The 25681-nt window shown below is 41.8% G+C and overlaps 1 protein-coding gene across 9 annotated transcripts in view; it reads left to right on the top strand.

Annotated features, from left to right (window-relative positions):
• plecb (plectin b) overlaps positions 1-25681 on the top strand; it is a 94389-nt gene that overhangs the window by 35291 nt on the left and 33417 nt on the right. For 2 of the 9 annotated variants that reach the window (XM_053880916.1, XM_053880915.1), the window contains exon 1: positions 7946-11700. The exons of 5 other annotated variants lie outside the window; for them this stretch is intronic. In XM_053880916.1, the coding sequence (XP_053736891.1) occupies positions 8496-11700 (3205 nt within the window). In that variant the 5' untranslated portion in view covers positions 7946-8495. Of the gene's footprint in view, positions 1-3431; positions 3577-7945; positions 11701-15605; positions 15917-25681 lie in introns of those variants that run through there. 2 more of the 9 variants (XM_053880922.1, XM_053880924.1) reach the window with 2 other exon arrangements.

Here is a 25681-nt window from a genome sequence, read left to right as displayed (position 1 = left end):
AGTTCAGATTATATGTCACGGCGGGGCGCTCTTTTTGATAGACATTTCAAGTCACTCAGTAAATATAGCACCTCATATGACCATGAGCTTCACTCACTGCAGCTTGAATGAGAACCTTTAGAAAACTGATCTCTTTTTAAAGATGATCTCTCACATGATCAAATGTATTGAAACGAAGTGAAAATATTTAAACACGTGGATAATACATGATGCATAATGGAGGTGGACATGATTATGGTGGCTTCCGGGTGTGTTCCATGGAAAAATCCTGAAAGAAACAGCATAATAAGTGAAGTTGCTTACGGAGTGGCACATTCCGGAGTGTCCAAATGAGTACGTCAGCAGAGAGTGAGCATCCCACCCATGTGTTCTAACCCTAACCACTCTTTTTGAATGTTGTGTGGGAGGAGTAACCTTTGACAACATTGAAACACCTATGCGTCAATGTGCAACATGGCTGGTTGCCCTGTACTGTATGTTAACAGATGGGTGCCGAAGTCCACTTCAGGATAGTCGATATGTGACGCCTTAGGAGAGAGAATGTGCATCGTTTATGTCTTGGCTGACTTAATGTCAAGAAAGAGAGGTCGCACTGTACTGCCTCTTTTTCCCCGGTTGCCCCCTTCACTGCTCAAACATTGCTGATTCGCATATCCAAAAAAAAAATAATAATGATGTTATATATTAGTATATATATTAGTATTTTTTCCTTGTCAGATTGCAATCTGTTTTGTTGATGAAAAATGATACTAGTGAACTGTTGGAATCGACTGTGACACATCTAGGCCGCATATCCCGCGAGGTTGAGTCTGCTATCAAATCTCAAGCTTGTAAGGATCAAGTTCCTTCCTTGTAGTAAAGTCTGGTGTTACTTTTCCTTTCATTCATAATGTGTAACTTTAGATATTCCAAAGTTTATCGGAACTCCTCCTTTCACGCAGTTTTAATCTATACATGTCTATATGGAAAATGTAATGCAAGTCGTATGCCGGCTTTATGCAGAAGGATGATTCTGATCCAGGAAGTGAAAGTTTAAAAACTGTTGGGACAGTATCAGAAATGATCTTGATCATGGTGCTTTGTGAGCATTTGAATAAGTTTGCCAGGGAAATTACGCCACGCTTCGGAAAGTTCCCGAGATATCCATGAATCTGGTGAGTCACTTCTGTAAGTAGAATCTTAAACTGCGACCGAAACGGCTTTTTTCTATCCACAACCACAAAATCCAAATGCAGTTTCACTGCCACCCGTTATGAAAGGATCTGCTCATGCAGTCGTTGTTCGTGCTGCTCTTGGAAACGAAAGAATGCGACTGATTCATTCCCTCCAGATGGAAGGCTTTTATGGGAGTGAGGCATATAAATCACTTCTGTTTCTGTCTGGGAGTTTATGTTTGTGTCAGTCAGTGTGTTTGCTGTTTGTCACCTGCATTGTTTTTTGTTTTTTTTTGTTTTGTTCCTGGCATGGATCGTGTATACACCAAGCTAAAAATAAAGCTCAGCCTCTTCAGGTTGTAATGCAAATCTGCACACTGTGACAGCCAGTCAGGAAAGGCCAGAGTCCGGATCCTGTGACAGGTTTTGTTGTTTGACAGCTGGGGACCCATGGCAACAGCAGGAGCGGGAGCATGCCCGCATTTCCACAGAAATCAGCCGCGGACAGTACATGCTATTTGACTAACCTGTGGGTTGTGTTGCTACAGCTACCAAAGTTACCACGCCCGTTTGCTTAGTCATTGTGCAAATGATTTTTTTTTTTTTTTTTTTTAATCTCAAAACTCAGCTCATTGTATTTCTTTCAATGTGGGCACTCTCTTTCCTGGCACGAATTAAACTTGGCCCAGTACCTGCAGCCATTTTATTTTAACCCAACCAGCCTGCTGGTCCATTTTGAAACGGCAAATTCCACCAGTCTCCGTTTTTAACACTGCAGTAGTTTTGTTAGTTTTGAATGATATTGTCGTGTCCTCTCAGGAGACATCGATGTGGCTTTGTTTAAAAAGCAAGCTTGCACTTTTAAGCACTCTTTAGTCAAATGTATTCAAGCAAAGTTTGGATAGTTTACATGAACTGGCTGAGAGAAGCAATTTGACTTCACAACTCTCACAAAGCTGGCTAGCTCGAGACATTTGTGTAGATAATTGTAGCCCTTACTGGTAAAAGACATCAAGCCAACTGCTGTTCAGAGCTGTAAAAACACTCACTGCAACAACAACCTTCTTTCACACGCTCTCCTGTGCCATCATCAGCTTGCATCAATCAACATTATCATGGTGTTATTTCAGTTGTTTTAGTATCTTAGGAAATACAGTGTATATAGTTCCCGTTAATAGATTACAGTAAGGTGTCAGTAAGACTGCATTAAAAGGAGAGGAGATGATAAACTGGGCTTTATATTTAAATTGATTCATCATGAATCTCAACTCTTTCATTGTTTTTCAGTCACCTTTCATTCTGAATGTTTTAAGTCTTTGATTAATGGCAGTCAAGGACATTTTTTATATCTACCCAACAACTCTAAGCTCCTGTTGTTTTCTTCCAAAAACTCGTAAGTAATATGAATAAATAAATATTGTCCACCTTCATGGTGCGAAAAACAAACTATTAAGAAAATGTAAAACAGGTTGATGCTGCTTTTGACTTCAATACATTTGCTAAATATTACAAATAGTATGCTAAATAGTATAATACATTTTAATGATTAATAGTTACTTACGTACTGTGTTATTTAATTAAATCATTTTATCAAACTCTATTGCTGGACAAAATTCTATGAATGCCAAAAATCAGTGTCATGATTCTGAGGCTGAAAGTGCATACTCCTTTTTTATTATCATTATTTTATGTTCATAGAACCTAACTCTAATGCCTTGACCTGGTATCAACTACTAGTACTACTTAAAATATTTTCAGTTCCACAGTTATTATAAGCCCCACACGCCCTGACATCAGTCATGATGAGTCAATATTGACGGTTCATACCTGTGTTGTAGTAATATAGACGCAGACGGTTTTAATTTTTCTATCTTTAGTTTATTTTCATTTCATTTGGCACCATTTTGTATAGACAGACAATGGCAATGTTCCATTCTGTGCATTTTTTTTCTTCCATTTGTTCTGATGTTTCTTCAACAAAGGATCAATGTGTCTTCATCAAGTTCCTAGACAGAATGTCAGTGGCTCTGGATCTATGGCCTGTCTGCCAGAGTTTCCGGGGCAGCAGTAACAGCCCTGCAAACCCCTGAATTTATGTGGTTGATGACCCTCCTCAATATGGGACAGTGATGAACAGATTCCTTGTTCTTGTGTCACAAACACCCTCCCCACCGTGAATGTACCCCTCCACTCCCGTTCCGTCTTTCTTTCAGCCACATCTTGCATGTCGATTTCTGCTGAGCAGGCAAGAGGGTCTGAAGAGGGCACAAGGGAGCTTGGTTGTGGTTACAACAGGGTGGTAAAAGCACAAACGTGTTGCTGGTGGAGTTTAGGGATTATTTATTTTACAACATGTTGGATCCAAACTATATGGACAGGCGAGATCCAATTGGGGACCGGTTCTGGCTGAGCCCAAAGAAAGGTAAGTGTCACTTCAGACGGGCCTAAGTCGTTCGGTGAGAGTAGATATTTCATTGGCTGGATGAATGTATATGTCATGGAGAGGAGTGGCTTAAAGAGGAGTGGGTCATTTCCCTCAGTTTGTCAACCTCGTCAATGAAATTAAAAGTCATGCATGACTCATGTCCAAGTATTGACCAACCCTTTCCCAGTCTATGTGCATTTGTTTGCATGTCGATTTGCATCTCTGATTCTGCACAATAGTCAGGGCTTGTTCTCGTCTGTCCTTGCTGCTGGAATTTGTTTACAAACTCTCTGAAAATCAGCTAACAAAGCTGTGCTGTTTTTTGTGTCAGCTAAAGAAGATTTTTCATATCACATCACAGCAGATCACTTCAGTTTTAACAATGTTTTTCAAGCCTTGAATGTGGCTTGTCATGCACATATCAGTTGTGCAAATAAGTGCTGATGTTCCTTCTCATTTCAGAAGGTTTTAAAATATTGAACCCCAGTTGAGAACTATGTATATTAAGTACGGTTGTCTCAACACTAAAATTGCAAACTCAATATTGATCCAAAAAAAAAAAGGGGGCTTTAAAGGGCATAGAAACATTTTGTTTGCGTCAAAAACAGCGCCACAGATCAGTTTATTAAATAGATGTGAGCCAAAAAAAAAAGAAAATCAATAAATCACTCTTATTATAGGTACTTGCTTCTGTAGGTTTACTTGCAGGTTGACGTCTTTCTGCTTCAGTCTGCATCTTTTATAGAGAAAAACACGTTTGCAGTGCGCAAAGTGAGGTGGGTGTGTCTTAAACTGTGCAGCGATTAGTGGCGCTTGCTTGGTTGTCGGAAAGATTCACCATCCAGACTTTCATAAGTTGTGACTTCAGATATTCAGACTTCTCATGAGGGTTTGAACTCTCAAACGTTGAAATGATTTTAATGTCATAATGGAGAAACCTGTTGATGTGGCACTCATACAGTACAGTGGAAATGCAGGAGACACAAACCATCTTATAAAAGCTGTCAGTCATATTGCATGCTTGTAACTGGAATGTTGATATTCTTGTGTCTTAAAAATTTAAATTAGTGAGATCTTACTCGGCTTGGACTTAAAGAAGCTAAAATGATCTTAAGAACTGCCAACCTGAGGTGCTCCTGGGAGCTATAGGAAAAAGTGCAATGAAAGCTCCCGACCATCTCCTTGAGTGTTCCAGCTTATTTTTGGTTTCATGAGGCATAATCTGTGACTTCATTTCTTTCCACTCTGGAAAAGGAGAAGTCGGCGATCAGTCACTCGTGAATTTCAGAACACCGGCAACATCCTTCTTTACTCACCTCCGGCACACATGTTTAGGGAAAGGAAAGTCTCCTTGCCCATTTGCTCATATATTGGTGGGACAACATCCAGAACGTGGGATTTTCCTCTTACACACTGAAGACTTTTGTTTGACTAGTAAGGTTTAGGTTTTCTCGTATGAGTAGTTTATGGTGGGTTTTTTTTGTTTTTTTTTAAGAGTGCGGTAGCTGTATTTAATTTAAAAAAGAGCTGGATGAGGAGTACAGTATTTGGCAGTGCAGGACACATATTTCCCTTCATGTCTTTTGTATACTTGTTTCTTTGTCTATTGTTCTTGCAGAGTTACCCCTTCAAACCCATTGGTCTTCACCTCAGTCTTTCAAGACCATTTGGTTATTTATTTTCGCAACTGCGTGAGGAATGCCAAAGACACCTCTCACTTTCCATGTATGCCTCTCTGACACAGTACTCTATTGTCTGCAGCCATGATGCAGTTCAGCCCACTGCTCTAGGCTTACGTTTATTGCTACGGCTTTGGCACTTGTTTTCTACCCACATATTCCTGCATTCTGTCCCTTGAGTCCTTTCAAGTGATCAAATAGTATTATAAGGTCCTTCTAATTAGTCCTGCTCTCACCGGGGAGCTTAAAGTGACGAAGGTTAATGTGTGCGGTTTTATATTTCAAAGTGAAGTCTTTGACCCATGTTGTGGATGACGAGCAAAAAGTCAAGGTTACAGGAACGGCAGCCTAATAGACTGAGAATAGCCTGCATAGTCACGGGCCATTCTAAACATGACATAAGAATTGTAGCTTCAAGTGACTGCAAAAAAACCCACCCCAAAACTTTAGCCACCACTTTCTTTGCAAGTGACTCTGATCATATACTGGTGTTCAGCACGTGTGGAGCAAACGGCCTTCACAGCAGGAGAGTGTCCAGCCACCGTCTATTTGTGCTGACACATCTATTCTTGGATCTGGAGATCTGATATATTGAAGCAGGAGGTCACTTCTCTCTGCTGTTCTTATAAACTCATAATCTCTGCAGTCTATCTTACTGTACATCGACTTTGCTCTTGGTGAAATAAGATTAGGTCTTCATTTGTATTTATTAATGTTGATGGTCTATTTTTGGCCACATTGAGAAGCTGAATGTTGTGTCAATGTCCACCCCGCTTTGGCGATGAGACTTGGTCTTCCTTCTGTAGAACTATATTTAATTGAGGTATGATGGAAGGACCTGGGCTTGGAGCCAGAACGCGGGTCACCATCGGAAGTTTGCCTTGTGCAGAAACGGTGCATGAGATGACACTGATTTTCTCTAACGCATGTGCCAAGGGTGGATTCAAATATTCAGTCAGTAGATAAATTTCAGTGGTTTTTTCACACATGGGCCCTAATTTGAACAAGAGACTTTAGACTTAAGTGCCATAGTTGTCAAACACATTTTTTTTTTTTTTTTTTTTTTTTTTTTTTCAAAAACAGTACTTTGTATAAATTGTTTCCCGAACCCTTATTGCAATTTGGTTCCACCGATCAAATATCACCTATATACCTAGGCACCTAGCCATGTTATCAGCAAGTTTTGAACCGTGTTAGTGGTTCAAACTTGTAGAACCACTAAAAGAGTTCTTTGAGGTTGCCGACTTAAGTTGTCACTTGAATTTCCAATATTTTTTAATGATGACCCTGGGAGAAAGAGTCTTTTTGAAACTTTCTTGTCTGAGGAATGTTTTCAAAATGTCATGGGTGTTTTATGAACATTCATGTTTGTTGGATGGATATTTCCTTCTCTCCACTTTCATGCCGAACATGCCGTGCTTGCATATTTGCTTGAATTCAGCCCATGCTGGCATTCAAGACGGGTTGTCTTGTATGAGGAAGTTGGCCACAAACCTGACTTGACACATCATAAGCTCCACTGAGGTGATAAATATTTAATTATTAACTTTGTGTGCGATCATTTGGGGACATGTCTGCTGTAGGTGGAGTGCATACCGTCTACAATTTGGGCTGTCAATGCATGATCTGTAATTATAGGGTTATTAACAGTGCGCTGTAACACATCTATTCAAAATATTCTGTCCTAATAAGTTCTTTATATCTTCTTCCTAGTTTTAGTTGTCCAGGTATATCGCAAAAAGGTCCGGTTCAGGAAGTGGATTTACTGTTAGACTCACTTGGCTGTGACTCATTAATGTGACTGTTGCCATGGCAAATATAATAAAAATACACATTCCAGTGTGTTTTTGGCTCCGTAACACTGCATGTGGTTTCCACCATTTCATTGCCCATTATAATTTTGCAACCGTTGATCCCCGGTCTCTGACGTCCTGCTCCGCTCAAGACTATATCCCTCTTTCTCAATGTGGAGGCAGAACATGTGCTGTGCTTCAGTGAGCTTCTTTCCTGTTTACTGAGCACCCACCATGTGGACACTTTCACTGACACAGAGAGACGAGCAGGGGACAGATGCACAGAAAAGAGGAGTGATCTTGAGATAGAAATACGATATCATGTTACTTTGGGGGCTGAAAAGGTTAGCTATAATGTGCAGTTCTTTATTTAGTGGCGCAAGAAGATTCTTCTTTCTCAGCTAAATGGAGGGCTGAGACTCTAATGTTAGCTCTGACGTGCAGCACAGCTTTACGTTGGTGTGTGGTTGCACCTCCCATTAGCTGCATTATTATCTGGGTGACCTTCCACATTATCACTGCTTTAGTTTCATTTAGACAGAAGTGAAAGTAAAAGATTGCTCTCAACTGAAGTTGATATATTTATGTATTTTTTTTCTCTGCTTGTGTGACATTTGAGCTTTGTAAAACTAGCAGCGTGGCCGTACTAACCCACATGGATTTAAAGTGAGTCACATTTGGGCGGGGAGGGATTTATTCTTACAGGCTGTCTGCCGCGCTCTCCTATAACATATCTGTGTTTATAAAAGCCCATTCACCAAGCTGGTGTGTGTGACAGGCCAAAGGGTGTGTTTAAGTCAGAGAGGTGTGTGTGTACGTTATTACGGAGGCGTGTGCTTTCCTCAGTGGGCGTCTCTGAAAAAGTCAGAGCTACAGGACATGTGCCCAAACACACTTGGGTGCTCACCCACTTTCGTGTGGGCTTGTTCTTGCTCCTGATCGATGAGGGTTTCTTTGCTTTTTGAATGAATGTTTACTTAAGTGAGGAACATTTTTTCCGTGCTCCACGCTTCTTCTTTTCTTTTAATGAGCAATAGAGAGACAAGGTAGGAGGGGCTGGGCTCAGAAGTGTGTCTCACTCTTTCACACACTCTCGCTCTCTCTCTCTCTCTCTCTTCCATTCTGTCATTGCCATCCCAGCAGAGTGAGGACTGTTCATTACTAGCCACGCTGAATATAGCGAGGAAACTTTTGACTCACTAAGAATACCTTTTCTCAGAGGACTATCCTTTTTTTTTCTTCACAAAACCGAAGGATCTGCTACAGAACTGCACACAAAGTAAGATTACAGCCATACTCTTCCTTTATTTTCTTACTGGACTGAGGAACGTGACAGCCGGTCTCGTCACTGAATTCCTTTACACACCTTCGGGTGCCTTTTCCATCTGACTTGGATGTTGTTTACTTTAATTTAGCTTTAAAAAGTTTCCAAACATTAGACAAAATGGTTGCTGGAATGCTGATGCCAATGCGGGACCTGAAGGCCATCTATGAAGTTCTGTTTCGTGATGGAGTCATGGTGGCCAAGAAGGACAAGCGACCCCAGACAAGACACCCTGAGGTACAAAGCGTGAAGAATCTTCAAGTAATCCGTGCCATGGGATCGCTTAAGTCCAGGGGCTTTGTAAAGGAAACCTTTGCCTGGCGACACTTCTACTGGTATCTTACCAATGAGGGCATCACCTATCTCCGCGAATACCTCCACCTTCCACCTGAGATCGTCCCTTCATCTTTGCAGAGGGTCCGAAAACCAGCAGCAACCCTGGCTATTTCCCGTGCCGCTAAGGTCCAACAAGTTGAAGGTCCAACTTCTTATGTTCCGAAGCCTGGTCGCAGATTTGAAGCTGAGAGTCAGGAGGCTATGGCTGAGCGCCAAAGCTACCGCCATAGGATGATGGGATCCAGAGAAAAAGAAAGCTTTACTGATAGGACTCCGCGGTTCAGAGGGCGTCCGCTTGTTGCAGAACCTGTCAAGCCCAAAGCATCATGGGAGATGGATCAACAGGCTCAAGTTAATAGTGGGGGCAGCTTGAGAAGTGAGCCAGTAATGATAGAGGAGAGTAGAGTGAGATCCAGCCAGTACATGGACTGGAGCAGTGAGAAAGTTGCTGCTCCGTCACAGGATAGAGCTGCGTTTGAAAGTAAATGGCAAAAGGCTCCAAATGTTGTCAGTAATCCAAATGCAGCCTTAAGTCAAGAGTTGTCAAAAACTTCTCAGACATCAGTGAAATCGAATCCACCACCTACAACAACCATGCAGGCTTTCGCTGAGATTAGAAGTGCTCCGACATCAACGATTGTCACTGAGTCATCTGCCCTGAAGACAAATAAAGAGAAGACTAAAAGTGTCACTGAAAAAACTCCCATCATACCTTCAGTTATTTCCTCAACTGCTACAGCTGTAATGGAAGACAAGAAGGAAACAAATCAGGTTAAATCTGAACTGAATATTGTCCCAACTGAATTTGCTGCTTCGGATGTCAAGTCCAGCGTTGTGACTGCCAAAGTTAAAAAATCCACCAGCACTGTCACAACCACCCAAGTCATCACAAAAACAGTCATTAAAGAGGTGACCAGAGGCAAAGTGGCGGTTGAGGAGCCTGTCGTATTGAACGAGGTTAAAGTCAATTCCAACATGCCAGCCAAAAAAGCCAAGGCAGCTGCTATTCCAGAAATACCTGCCAAAGAAGAAGCTTTTAAGGGAACAAAACACAGCCAGGAATTGAATGATCCTCAAATTTTGAAAATGTCCAAAGGGCCCAAAATTCAAGCCGTCGCTGATCAAACACCAGACAAGGATCCGACTAAAGCAAAAGGTCCACTGAAGGCTACTGCAGAGGTTCATCACATTGTCAAAACTCAAGCCGGTCTTCTAGAACAGTCAGAACTTCCGAGAGATCCTCAGGAGATGTCCCAGACAGTTGAGGTTAAAACAATTACTACGACAAAAAAATCACCACCATTGACCAGCAAAAGAGATTCAAAACTTTCCATGGTGGAAACTGCTGTTACGGAGGCTTCTGGAAAAGAGACGACGGGCGTCAAAGCAAAACCCCCAAAGGAGAATAAAACACCTGAGGTCACACCTGAATTATCTGTGCAAGTTGACACCACTTCAGTTCCAGTGCTGGAACAAAGTGCCGTGTCCACCGATGTCCTTGTGGAGAAGCAACAAGCGGCTGAAGGAAACTCAAAATCAAAACGGAAGAAAAAGAAATCTCCAGCCGAGAAGACCAAAGTGCCAAGTGGTGAGGGCACACCAATGGTTGAAGATGAAGACACCATTAAAGCAGCGACGGTTGTGGAGTTAGATAAATCAAGTGTCCAATCAACCCTCTTGAGTACTTCAAAGGCATCTGTATCAGGTAACAAAACAATAAAGGACGGCGCTACCAAAGAAAAGACAGAGGGTAAAATCAAAGCTGAAAAACTGGAAAATGAGAAGGCATCGCCTCCTTCAGCTCACATCTCTCCAGCGCCCCCAGCTGATGCTGCAATTGATGCAGTTAAAGACAAGGGTAAGAACCACATTGTCAGCACAGTCACACAGGAGAGCAAATGCCCAAAACCTGACTCACCTCGCATGGAGATGGAGAAATCTGAGGAAGTGACTAAAGTGGAAACTGTGACTGAAGTGAAGCTGGTAAAAGACATCCCCAAAGTTGAGACTTCTGCACCACAGACCAAAGAAACAGCAACCAAAAACATGTCTGATTCAAATGAAGACAGTCAGCAGACAGAGGACTCTTCAAAGGCAAAGAAGGAGGCTAAAGCTAAAACATTTTCTCAGGTGATTTTAACAGAGGGAGAAGTATCAACATCTACTAGTGTGACATCATCACCCGGGGACTTGGTTAAAGACCCCTCTGTCGTGGCCTCAGAAAAGGCTCAAATGAATGTTTCTCCCAAGATGACTCTTGGAAAAATGAGCGGTGAGGAAACGGAGCAGGCAGCAGCTGTGCTCTCTGAGGCCCCAGCAGACAAAGGGGAGGTGGAGCCAGCAGTGCAGATTGTTGAAAAAGTCGAGCAGGAGGTTCCAAAGACAAAAACTTCCACCACTGTGAGGGAAGCACCCAAAGCCAGAGAGTTAGCAGCACCAGTGGTAACAGCCAAGGCAGCTGCGGCTCCAGCTCAGGCCAGCCCCCTTGTCAGCAGAGAGGAGCCTCCCAGTGTTGCACAACACTCGGCTGCTCAGACAGCAGAGTGCAGCACCGAGGAAAGCCGCTCTGTCTCTTTGCCCTTAAAGCGAGAGGAAGAGAAGAAGAGCGACTCGGGAGAGGACACACCCTCTGCCACAACCACTCCTGCAACTACCCAGTCTCACCTGGGGGACACCTGCGAGCTTGCAAGTAGTGAAACTGACGAGACTGCAATGAAGAGGAAAATTGTGGTGGTAGAGGAGATCATCGAGGTGAAGCAGGTCCTCAGTCCTGAGGCTGCAGGTCAAGCGACACCTCCACAAGTTCTGCCAGTTGACGATGATGAAGATGAGGTGGACCTGGATGTTTTGGAGGCGATTGCTGAGGAGAGAGCACGATTGTTAGCAGCATCAGAACCCACTCAGGTGTATGGCGCACCTCCACCTGCTGCAAACTGGGACCATTCACTGGAAGAGCCAGAAGAGAAGACATGGCCTAACTTCATAGAAGGTTGGTTTGAATGTGTGCCAATTATCCTACTCCCTGCCTTGTTTGGTTGTTTGCAAGCGCTTTTAAATCTAGCTTTCCTCTGAAGGTGTGGAAGGTTTTAATTACCACGTAGGATGAGACCTGCCATCATCATTTCAATATAATCCGAAACATAAGCTATTGTTTCCTACCGTTCAATAACGGTTTAAAGTTTAATGCTAAAGACAAGGCAGGCTGTATTGATCGTGTCAGAGATTATTAATACAAGGAACTTGCTAATGGTTTGTAGGTGTGGCTCTTCAATATCTATTTTATAAGGCCTGACCCTTCTTTCTTTCTTTAAGTTTAAAAATAAGTTACATTTGCAAAGTGCCTAAAACTAAGCTTTATGCACAAGTCATTGTCGAATGAGGATGTGTGACTTGTTGGGGTGTGGATTTTTAGCGATTTGAAAGTTGCGATCTCTGGAGGATTCCCAATGTTGTTGCCAGATGAGATAATGCAGACCCTCCGTCAGTCCAACAAGGTGGAGCAGCCTGCTGCCTCGCCTGTTCCCACAGAGAAATTGTAATGAGTTAAAGGGAGACAAACCAAAAAGAGGAGGTGTGGTTTGCATGCCTTTGGGAGCAGTTCTCATCTGCGCTGCAATAAAACTTAGCCTGCCAACAGTGCATGTGTGGGTGGGTGAGTTTGTAGGTTAATCTGTCAGACTGTCTTGTAAGAAAGATAAGTATGCGCAACGTTATGCAATTATACTGATGTTTTGCACTCGATGTGTGTGTGGTGCCTTGTGTCTACTGTCAATCTGAAGGAGGTATTTTCAACAATATCAAGAAGGAAACTGATAACACAAACCATGACTTGTTTTGAAAGAATAACTCACAGCTTGTATATGTTTGGCAACAGCACGTTGTGACTATCATGTGATTGATTGGAAACTTAAGTGGTGTATTGCAAGACTCGGCTGGGGCGTTGTCTGTTGTGGGTGTGTACATTGGACAGAGAGTCAGGAAGTTGGAACTGTTGGCTCCACTCACTGGGTGTGTTTGTCTTGATTTCACTTGTGACACTAGATCTGGAGCCAGTCATCCTGATCCTTTATGCCATATTTGCTTTTCAGACTCATTTGCAGTAGACTCAGCATGTCATAATCCAGTCACGTTTTTGTTCTTGGGTGGTGTCCTATTGTATGGGATTTGAATGTGGAAAGACTGATGGCCATTCAGTGCTCCACTGCTGACATCTACTGTCCATTGCAACTATTGTCATCTGAGGCACAGACCTGAACTGTTACAGCTCATACAGTCGATCTGGAGAAACTTCCAAGTCATTCAGGATATAGCTCTTGAGCGGAGACTGGTGGTTCCCGGTTCTGCTGACATGCCTTTGGAATTCTAGGAATTTCATCACCGAGAAAACTGTCAAAAAGTAAATCATTCAGTTAGAGTTTGAAATGTAAGTCAAGTGTAATGCATGTGTGCGGTCTTTGTCTGTGTTTCGTATTGAATGCAAAGCATTCCACCTTTACCACCATGCAAGGTCAAGCCCAACGTGGCACAGAGGCAGTTTGGGAAAAGCTCACACTCCAGACATACCACCGAGGTCCTTCATGTTTTCATCTCTGGAATCCTCCCCCATGTGTTCTCGTGCGATTGGTTAAATGAGCTGCTACACAGCGCTTGGGCTCAGTGGCTTTCATTGTGGCGACATTTTAATTGGATGACTCACTTGAAACCGTCAGGAAAAACAGAAGGCTCTTGAACTTCTGCTACAAGCTTCATATTCATAAGAGATTATGAACAATGAGGAATTATGTGGCGCATGAGGAATGCACATCATTCAGAACAAAACATTTAGTTAGCTTAGAAGAGGTTTTCCAAGCTGTATGTCTTTGTCTGGATTATCTTTAAATTCAGAAAGTGAGACTGATTTGACCACAGGTTCACAGATTTTTAATCTCAGTTTCATGTTTACGCCAGGTTTAGGTCTTGGTACAAATAGTACTCAGGGCTATTTATCATACGCTCGACTCATTCCGTTGTCTTTCCAACTGAACACAATCACATGTTAAATAATCGAATGAAGAAATGAGTGCACTGTTTGCAGCAATTATTTATTGTATATATAAACTGCTTTATGCCAAATAATCTGACTAATAGTTGGTGCGTCATGTTCGTGCGTGCCAAGACTTACCAGCTATGTGTCTTTCTGTGTATGTTATTAGTATGATTCATCGTCTAACCCTCGTGTTACGACAGAGCAGGAAACATTTTAAAAAAAGGCTTGCCACTTCGTCTTTTAGAATCAAGTTTTACTTCCTAGTTTGAATTCAAAACAATGTTTTGCCTTGCTGTTTTGAAAAGCATGGTGGTGAACAGGATTATTCTGTTTGATGAAGCAATATCAGATCCTGGAATCAGCCATTGATAACATGTGGAGTGAATTTAGGGTTTGGTCGGAATTCTTCTGTCCTGAGTCATACCCTGTGGATTTTTTTTTTAACTTAAGTTTTTATTCCTTCGTTTTTGCATCACTCATAGGAATCGGTTTTAAACCCTAGTGAATGTTCAGATCTGTCTCAGGAGACTTGACCACCTGCCTGCTCCGGGAGTGTTTGAGACAGAAGATGCATCCCACTAGACACAAGCTCGAAATACCTTTTGTCTATGTGTCCTGTCATGAAAGATATGTATATGACACCATGGCGCCTGTGTGGGGGGTTCAGAAGTTCGTGAGGGCACTCGTGCATTTCCACCGAGGAATTTCCTACGATCCTGTGTAAATCCCCAGCGTGGTTTCTCAGTATTGGTGGCTCATTTCAGCCACAGCAGTCATCTGTAGTTCCATTAGAGAAGGTAATCTCCTCTCATCTCTCCAGGCACAGTTTTATTATTGGTCTTAGCATGGAGGCGGCATTAATCTGCATGTCAGCGCTGCAATTGGCAGACTCGTAAACATATTTAAATATACTGTATTTATAGAATGTGGTGCTTCTCCCAGATCCCAGAAGTCATGCTGACATGCATAACAATCTCACGGAATCTGAAAGAGTATACTTTGTGAATTTGTTTTTAGGTAAGGACAGAATGCACAGACCTTTTCAGAATCAGAATTTAATTTAGTCCCATGGTCAGTGGGGAGCCCACCAATTAGGAAAGTGTTTTGGAATAAAGTGCTGACAAAAAATAAAATAAAACAAAATAAAATACAACAAGGCTGTTCACGATTTCAACAGTCTGACGGCCGAGGGGAAGAAGCTGTACCTATGACGGGAGGTTCTGGTCTGGATGGACCATAGCCTCCTGCCAGAGGGAAGAGGAACAAACATCCATGACCAGGGTGAGAAGGGTCGGCTCTGATCCGACCTAACATGTTCATTTTCACATAAAATATGAAAAGATTCATTTTAATTTAATCTCCACAGAGGATCAAATTTACAGTACATCCAGGTAAATATATGCATCATTTATTATTCAATGGTGCACAAAGTGCACAATAGTATTGTCTGTTCATAAAATAAAACAATATCAGAGGACAATGAAATGATGATGAAGAAAAAAAATCTTGCTTTCTTTCATATTTTTTTTTCTTCTTTTTGGTTTATTAAAAAATAACTAAATAAAATTGGGATAATTTTGCGAAAGAAATGCAAAAAAATTCCACAAATTGCGGCCTATGAAAGCAACTACTGAGTATATTCCGCGTATGCTTTTTAACAGCGAAGGTCTTCTTGAAATATTCTAATGACTACTTGAACAATCTCATACTCCGTTTAGGGTTCGCTAAACCATCAAGCATCATCTCTATATCCAGCAGGGCTCTCATCTCTGGGTGTACTTGTGTTTGTAAGTTGGTTTCCAGGGACCATGAGTAGCCAAATGTCCCATCAGAGCACTTCCATCAGTTTCTATCTGTGACACAGTGTGATCATCTGTTGTGTATTTATAACTCCCAGTCAGCTCTAGCCCTCTCAGCCTGCACACCCACCCCTCTTATCCCTCTCCCCTGCCCCCTTGTCCGGGGTCTGGCGTGTTGTCCCTCCCTCCCTGGCCGCGGGAGAGCAGGCTGACGGATCTAAGCAGCAGGCACAGCCTGTCAAAATTAACACAGCGCAGAAACAAGTTTCAGGACAAACAAAGAGGATCGTCTCCCGTCCTCATCATTCCCCCTCAGTCCAGCTCTCCCTTCACCATTCTCGACTTCTTCTTTCCCATTGGTTAGATGAAGATCATACCTGGTAGGTCAGCAAAGCGGGTTGCTGTGGCGTGTGTGTGTGTGTCTTAACTGTTTGTCTATTTACCCGGCTGGCTGCCTGTGACGTGTTGTTGGCAAACACCAACATGAACGGAACAGCGACACAAGGGCACACATTCATGTTGAGGCATTGGCTCGGGCAGGACTGTTAGTATTCTATATTTAAATGGCTTGGCCACCTTTTAATTATGGGGTGGTTTATCAGAGAAAATGGAAAAGGACAGGAGACAATATCATGTGCGCGCACACGCCCCCTTTTGAACACATGCCACCCCATGTTGTTTACTAACTGATATATAACACAGTGGATTATTTCCATAACCTTTAAAGTAGACGGGTTTGTCCTAAAGTGTTTGTCCGGAATAAAGAGTTCTACATCACTGTAAAAATGCATTTTCAAACCTGCCCTCAACAAACCCTCCAGTCTCAAAAGAAATTTCCATTTTGCCGGATTGGACTTGGACAGATGGCTTTTCACCAGAAAACTGTCGCATAATTTTCCTCAAACTTTGTTACGGTCATTTCGGGCTGGAAGTTCCAGTTCATCCAGATTCAAAGTAAAGGCAGAAAAGACAGTTACAGAAACCCCCTTGGTTAAAAATCCAACGCGGCTCTTTGACTTTGGTTCACGCAAAACTTCCTGGGAAGAACATCACAGCTGTGCGCTAGAGCTTCTGGGTGGGTTAAACAGCAGGGATGCCTCCCTCTGCGTGAGTCCCTTTTTGTTAAAAATGTCTCTGCCACGCCCACTTCCCTTTCCCCCCCCCGACCCCATGGAGTCCCCACCTGTTGCCATGGCCCATGCATGCCTGCGTGTCTCATCCCTTCTACCTTTATCTCTAATCCTTCCCAACAAATGCCTGCAAGTCCCCTTGGACCAGCCATCCCCGCCCTGGTGGTTTTGGGGCATTTATTGACCCTGATTGCGTTCTGGCGCCTGAGAAAACAGAAAAATGAAGGTAGGGCAGTTGAAAGGTTGTTTGAGCTGTTTGCTAAGGTCAGAAAAGGAGGCTGTTGCAGTTCAAGTCATGGATTTCACTCAGTGGTATTGTTGTCCAAACAACACCAGTTGACATTATTAACACCCGCTGTTTAAACACAGCCTCATCATCTGTGATGTTTGTCTTCTGCATTACTGCATGGTCCAGGGTAACCTTGAGACTTGTCACCTACTGCCTCACTAACATGTTAATGTGCCCACTATCTGATGTCACTTCATTCTCACAGCTGCAGAGATTAGGCCCCATTAGGCTCAGACAGCATGGGAGTCAATTGCTTTGGCTCGTGTTGCACAGACTTGTGTGTCTCTGACATGTTGCAGTGTAAATATTGGAGGCTTCACATACCTGAGCCCTCATTTATATGTCTCTACGCTGCAATGAGCAATTTCAGCAATGCGATTTATGGGTCCCTTCTTAGACCTGCCGCGTCTTGTCTGGTTATGTTCAAAAGCGTTTTTTACCTGCATTTTGTGTCCCAGGACCTTTTTTTTGCTGTTTTGAAGATCTGAGGATCTGCGTGCGGCGTGCTTTTGAACGCCTCACAAAAGACGTGGCTGTGTGCTTGTCTTCTGCCTTTGATTACTTTGCCTTGATGAACTTTGAGAGTTTGATTTGGACGAGCAGAACTTCCTGCCAAACCAGATTTTACCCCTCATGGAGTCACATCGGGTTATGGATTTAGTTTGAGAGCAGTTGCACAGTTGTAGGCTGTATGTATAACTAAGACTATTGGTGAATGCATGGGCATAACATAGAGGAAATACATGGTAATTTAACTGCAAATATTTGGCTTGGCTACTAAAATGAATGCTTCATGCCTCTAGCGAAAGACATGCTGCCTATTGAATGTCAGTTAGACAAATGCTATCTTAATCACCGTTTCTGGTACTTTCATTTTAGACAAGGTTTCCCCAGTCAAATTCCTTGAATAAAAAATATTCAGTGTCTGAATTGACTAATTCTAATGTGTACTAAATTCTCTGATCGTTAAAACTCATCATCATGCAACAAGAACAATGTCAAACTAAAAACTTTTCTTTTATTACTTCTTTATTCATGTATGTAATGTGATGCATTTTCTGGCCTTTAACATTGAATTCATTGCAATGTGCTCAAATGGAAAGGAGGTGGCAGTACACACCTATCACCTCCAAGTTTCCCCAATTCCTACCCATCCAATAATTAAAAAAAAAAAATCTTGTGATGGAACACATCCACACCTGACATCTGGCATAGCATTTTCATTGTGTTTTAAGGTTTTAAAGACACTTTTCTTCACTTATTTTTCTTTAGACCATCATACAAAGTCTCAATCATACATTTCCTTAGCTTGCATAACAAACCTTTGTGTGCATCCACATGCTGCCAACAGAAGTGCATCTCTGCAAGTGATGATTGAAAGTTGCCAGTGCAAGTGAGGTGAATGCTTGGCCTGTGTGCTCAGTCCCATCACTGGAGGCATGCGACTGAGATGTCTGGGAAATTTGGAATGCTAACTGCATTCTGGCTGTACAGACTTGTACGGAGTCAACAACTCTCACCTAGGCTCACCTTCAGCTTGCCTTTTCTACCTCTACAGTTGAGTGCCTGCTGTGATCCATTTGCCGGTTTGTGTTGACCACTGCACCCCTGGCAATACCAGCAGTTGAGCCTTAGCATGTTATCCTTAAGACAATCATGGCTCTGAATTTAGATATACTACAGCAAGTGTGTATGCCACATCATCTCCCAAGTGAAAGTGCATCCACGGCTCCCTGGGACCTATACTTTCTAGTCGAGACCCACCGTGGGGCTTTCTGGTCTTAGCTGTCCCCCCACTAGTGCCGGCATAATTTCTGCCCGATGACAGCTCTGTCCTCACCAGATCCTTCGTTTGACCTATTGCCTATTACAGGATGAGCCAGGATGAATGTGTCCTGGAGATTTTTGACCGAGCATTGTTGTAAATGCCTTGATTCTAGCTCTGCTGTAGGTGGGTCTATATATGTTAACATTCTTTCACAACTCTGTCGGAATGGGGTCATCAGAAAGGTCAGGACGGAGGAGGCGGTACTGACTGTGAATAGTCTATGTCAAACACAAGGTGCATCACTCGCCATTCTACGGCTCAACTGTGACCTTTCATCCACGTTTGTTTTCACTTCCACTGGCTGCTAAAACAGGCCTGTCTCTCTGAGGGATTTTGAGATATGTTCTATCTGGTGTCACTGTGTCTGTAAAGCTTCACGGTCATGTGGAGACATTCGACTCGATGTTAGCAGGATCTTAAATTGCTTTGTCGGGATGTTTTGTTTATCTTTTGTGGGCGAGGCCGGGCAAAGAGGTGTCACTTTGCTAAATACAAGCCCCATTTTTGTAAGTCTTTTATTTCACAATTTCACTCAGAGATGAACGTCAAGAAGAAGAAGAAAGAAAATCACACACAGGTGTGGCATTTTGTGGGTAAAATTCTGGCTTAAGCTTATGCTTGTTCAGTGGGGAAAAAGCAGAAAATTCCCTGGAATCGAAACCAACCCTCCAGGTATGAGTCATGACTTTCATCTTTCATGGCTTGATTATTTGGCCTCTGTGTTTTCAGTTCCACTGAATTGGAGAGTGGCAGATGATATCTTAAAACCCAAGTTTATTTATAGCCATTTTGACCCCCGTTAGGGATTTCTCAACACGCTGTTGCAGATATTGTACACAGTGACATCATCAGTTTACCACTCAAACAGGACTAGTGTTACTCTGTTGCTGTCTTTCACCGCTGAGATAAACATCAGGGGTTTTCCAAATAAATACTTAGCTCTGCAATTTTTTCAAGTTAATTCTCAGAAGTAATTGCCAGGCTTAAATCATTAGTTCCTGGTTTATTTGACATTCTTTGGTATAACATTTTGGATAACCTCCCATAATATTTATCTAAATATAAAGTACATTTATAGTGACTGATTTTGAGTGGTCATCATTTCAACTTTAGTTGAGTAGCTGTAGCTGAACATCATCCTCTATGGATGAAACACTTTTTAAGCATCGCTTTTTCTTTTAATAGAACTGCATTGTAAAAACTTGATAACGTGGACTGCAGACTTCTAAAATTCATCTTTAGGCGGATTATTTTAAATTACTAATGTGTATAATGTGCATTATTTTTCAAAACACATGGTCGATGTTTAACAGTTGCATCATACCATACAGCAAATAAGCTCAACATTATGCCTCATGTGGCATTAGGCAACAACCACTACTACAACATAAATCCACACAGTATAGACTAAGGATAAAACAAGCAAAAAATAAATACGTTGCCAGTCCACTTTGGTGCTACATTTTTTTCAATAGCTTTATCTGCAAATAATGAAATGCCTTACAATAACAGATGATTGCTTTGTAAAGAACTGTTTTAAGATACGCTGCGCTACTATTTAAATTTGTAATGTTTGTTTTGAAAAACTCACAAAAAAGTCAAATAAAAATGCTTGCGTGATGGAGGTCTGTGTTTGACATGTGCTACATCACAGCTCTTCCTGTCTGCTCCTAGGCCAAAGGTCACCAAAGGTCAAAGCTCGTAAGATGAGCACCCAGCTTATTTAGGTCACTTTCCCTTTTAAATGTGACCTGGGAGCTGCTCAGCTGTGCATCATCATAAATTATCACATCCGAAACTTGACATGTGACAGTTGGATTGTGTGACACCCGGGAACTTGCCATTAGCACACAAGTCTTGATTATTTATTATTTTTAATCCATGTGAAATCTCACTTTTGCTCGTAAACATGGATATTAACTATCGAAATTTGACATCAGAGTTTTTCAAAATAACGTCGGTGTTTTTCCTATGTTCCGTGCAGCTGGTTGTGGTTTTATCTTTTGACTGAATGGCTGTGCTTAAGCTGAATAATGGGGGAAAAAGGCACAGGATACAAGAAATGAAAAGGATGAAGCTATCTTTTGTGCTTTAAGCAGCTCAGTGGGCTGGGCAACTAATGTGGCTTTCACCTGTCAGAAAGTGGTTTCTTTTTAAGTCTCTGGTCACCAGATGGTACAGTGAGTGTGACGTTCAGGTGGCGGCTGGATCGGAGTCGTAATGGCTTCTAATTGGGATCCTTTACATGAGAGCTATCTGCGTGGATTGAACGCACATGAAGAAAGGATGAAATACTTGTACTGTAGGATGTGTTGTATGGGTGAGTTATTCATTGATTTGTCCTGATTGCCGGGGAGGAGCATATCTCTTCTTTTACGACGGTGTGGTCACACTAGTCGCACTCAAGTTATCTTTGTCACTGTGTTAGGGAATAAACATTTATATTGTTGTGTTTTTTATTTATTTATTTTCAATAGTTGTGTCTGTTTGCCTACTATTTAAAATTGAGAGTTGCAAGTTTATGCATAATGCTTTTTAGATATATATTTATTATACCCCTTAATTTATTGTGTATTAATCTGAAAATGAAACAAAAAAAACCTGCATCTCATAACTCATGACAACCTTCACTCAGAGATTTGCCTCCAGCTTTTGGCAATAAATGTCTCAAGTGTTGTAACAATTGCAGTCGAACTGTCACGCAACTACTAACTGTTGCCAACTTTGGGCATAACACGAGTGCGAAGAAGGGCGATTTACAACCATGTAGATTTGATCTTGTTGGAGGTTTATAGCTGCTCGATCTGTTGTGTAAAATGTATTTTTTACTTTCTCACTGTACCTGCAGTTTCATCTTTCTTTTTGTCTCTTTCTTTTTCATCTCTTCTTGTCCCCAACACATTTGTGACATTTTTATCTCCAAAATAATAAATAAATAGTAATTACAAATATAAAATATTTTTAAATGACTTTTTATATTGTTACCTAACCTTTTGATTCTGACTTTAGACATTAAGAAATATAGAGTTCCATAAATAAATATAGAAATATATCAATTTATATCAAATAGAGCAGTTCAAAGAGTTAACTTCCATTCACTGACGTTTCTCGAGTCTAGTTGAATAATCGAACTCTGGTACCATCTGGTGGCCATTCTCTGTATCGACACGATGAGTCGCAGCTGCAGACCTGCGTGGCTCCATTTCTCTTCCATGCGCAACCCATCAGTCACAAGACGATTCACTCTCTCCCCAGTCAAAACTGCACCCGTGACTCTGACGCGGTCACAGTTACTGAGCGCATACCCCATGTGCGCTTTTGTTTGTGGACGTTGCCATGGCAACATATCACGGGTTCCCCTTTTTCCACATTAATAGGAATAAGCTGTCATGGGTGAGACATTTTCGGAAAAAAAGTCACCAATCATGATTACGGAAAAGTCAAAATTAAATACGAGTCTGCATAATAAATCGTCGTTTACAAGGAACAAAAGTGAAATATAAAATAATTAAATAAAAATATTTTTCACACGCGAAATAAAGAATGGTGTAAAATAGCAAGTCAGACAAGTCTAAGAAGTTTATACTGTAAACTATATCAATCAATCTGTCAGATTTGGAGTGTGATATATTGCTGCCGATCATCGCGTCTCCTGCAGACATTGTGGTTGTGCGCTTCCCCTGCAGAGGGAGCCAAACCCCATTTTGTTCCGGTTGAACCCACTTGCCGTCAATCACCACATTGTAAAACAATACTGGCACAATAGTTGACCTCCAGAAAAGATTTTCTTCTTTACAGAGGCTCGGGAGGATCATCGCTGATCTATTTTAAGACACAGCTGCTCCAACTGATCCAGGAGTCATTCTGACTTGGCTTAGAACCTCTGGTTCTAATTCCGACACTCTGCTGTTCAAAATAATTGATCCTCAAGTTTAGTTATTTTGGGTGTGTTGGAGGCTACTTCATTTCACTGCCTACTATGTGGAACTATTTTTTTAAGTGACTGAATGGTGGAATTCATAACTGTATCTTGGCCTCATATTCACACCCTCAGTATAAAAGCCATTTTAGGTGTTTAGTGCTTCCTCTTTTTCCCAACACCCACCCACTGTGCTTCACAAAGGATCGGTGGTGGTAATCTAGAGGTGTGTCCAGGTTACTCATGCTCTTATCCACATTCCTTTGCTTTTTGGGTGTGTTGGTGCGATACGACTAAAGCATTTATTACACTCTAAATATGAGTAAAACATCTGAAAATCTTTCATCTCGTAGGAGCCTGACATTTTTGTTCTTTTGTCCTCTTATTTGTTTCGAAAGGAAGTTAGCAGATTGTTGTCTCACGAATCTCTGTGAAGCAATATTGTTATCATGGTCAGGCTGAAGAGTCTGCGTCTGTTCACCCTTAAAGGTGGGGCTTTAGTGGTGTAGATCAGGGGTCACCAACCAACTTCGAGCTCCCCCTTTGTGACCTGAAGGGCTACCAACAGCTTGGAACACTGTTCTGATATAACTTAATAAGATGTTTATAATATGAAAATACTTTACTACCTTTGTGTATGCGGGCTACCTGGAGCAGGAAAATGAGAGTATAACATGAATGTTCAGGTGCTTAGTTGTAATCTTTTGACTGGAAAATACAATTTTACATAAAATGCAAAATAATACATGTAAAATATATTTTTTAAATAAAGCATTTATACAATCTCCACGTTTAAATTCAGTTTTCTGCATTATCTCCATGACTTGTCAGGCATATACTGTGTTGTCGAAATAAACTATAAAATGGATGCTTCAGCATGACTGAAAACACTGACCTGAAAAATAAACAATGAAACAAAAACATTAAATTAAGTTAATATGTCCCCATTTAGTGCACTTTTTCACCACCCAGAAATATTGATAAGTCTATTTTGCAGTGATGGTAGATGAGGTATCATGAAATAGTATAGCAGGCTACTAGATGGCACCATTGGTTTAGAAATGATCTGAAGTTTCACAGAATTTGTTGTTCAAGACCAAACATTTTACGGCAGACAGTGCCATCTGGTGGCCTCTTAAACTCCAAACATTGCTTCATGAAACCTCATCACTAATTTGTGTTAAACGCAGTGTAATGAGATCAAACGGACACCAGATACTGGTAGTTCGTAAAAGACACCGATGACAGGCACAAAGAAGAGGCCTCTCTGTTGGGAATGAATGAGAAAAGTGTTTGTAAATACACTACATGTCATCATAGGCACTAGAAAGATGATAATGATGATACTTTGCTGTGGTCTATTAAAACCAAAATGATGAGACATTCTTTAGTCTGACTCCACTCCACACACCACCCCCTTTTGTTATTTCAATGGTCATTCAGGGAGACATCTCTTTTATGAAATTGCTTTAGAATTTAAAGCGAAAAAATACACAATCTCCAAAGTGAATGAAAGGCGGAGACTGTCACATGACTCAGAGTGCTGAGGCTCGGTTGAGTGTGTAGAAATGGGCTGATCTATCAAATAGGAAAGTTGCATCATCTGAAGTCACAGTGAGGAAACCGAAAAGTCCTCATGCCACCTCAAACATCTCATTTAGACTCCACACACTGTTCTTCCACTGAACGCTCTTTGTGCTTCTGTAGAAGTTCCGCATCTGGTTTTAATGAAGCCAGACGAGGGAGCAGTGTAATAAGCAAGTTCTGAACTTAATGATACGTCTCCGCTCGGGAGAAAGGATCTCATGACTAAGATGTTCCACAGTTTGAGCAGCCACAGGGGTTCCCCTGCCGGTGTTTCCCATGAGGTCCAGGCGGCATCCTGCTCTGTGATGGTGTTGACAAGCATCTGAACGGGCAGTTCACCCTCCAACTTCTCCTTTCCCTTCTTTGGATAAAACCGCTGTCGTACCACTCCTGAATTCCTCAGCCTGCCTGAACATTTGTGGAACTACAAAGGTGTGTCCTGACTTCGTAAACGTGGCTCCAATTGAGCCAAGACTCAGACACAATTCCACAAAGATATTAAGTGTCTTCGTGTTCGCACAGGTCTGGCCCCAAAGAAGGCTTGGTTTGAGGTGCATGCTAGTGTGATGTCAAACAGGGTGGAGAAATGGGAATCATGTCCTCCAGGTATATTAAAGTAGGACTTAATGGAACACGCCTTGCCCTCCCCTGTCAGAACATGGTGAGGCCAAAGTGAGAGAAAAATTAAATCAGTTTCCGTTGTAGCCCCCTGGCGAATACTCATATCACTAGCAACAACAATCACACCTAATATTTCGCTGACACAGGTTTATACTGTACTGTATATCTCAGCGGCACACACTTTATGCATTTGTACCCACTCGCGCCATGGCAACCACTTGTTCCACAGGAAGTGGTTCATCTGTGTGTTTAGATTCAGCGCCACAACACAGGATATGCACTGTGTGATTCACCATGGCAGCCAAGTTGAGTCGATCAAGCGTAATCAACGGAGAAAAAGAACAAGCAAAACTAAAGTTTATTTTTGGTCAGTCTTTTGAAAAGTGGTTCCAAAGCAGTAGCCCTTCCTGAATTATGTCATCTGCCTGTTCTTGTTTCTATTTTGTCATCATGAGTCACAAATAACGAAAATGGTTGTGGCCTTTTGCATTAAAACAAATATTTATTCCGAGATATGATGGTCTGGTTCTTGTCCACACGCACAAAAGTAAACTGTGTGGATCCTAAAAGACTGAAACAATTCCATCCTGGAATATAAGAGTCAGTGTTGAGTCACCTTCACATCCTTGCAACAGGCAGTATGGCTAACTAGAAGTTAAAAAAAATGTGTATGCTAATTTTTTATTAGTTTGATTCACTTTTTTTGGTCCCACATTTAAAAACGTGTATTAGTCATGTCACATTTACCTTCATGATAATTTGCACTGTTTT

Source organism: Synchiropus splendidus, chromosome 12 (genome assembly GCF_027744825.2).
Source record: "Synchiropus splendidus isolate RoL2022-P1 chromosome 12, RoL_Sspl_1.0, whole genome shotgun sequence".
Classification (NCBI taxonomy): Eukaryota; Metazoa; Chordata; class Actinopteri; order Syngnathiformes; family Callionymidae; genus Synchiropus; species Synchiropus splendidus.
Note: the sequence above shows the minus strand (reverse complement) of the source record. Positions and strands in the feature narration are given on the sequence as shown.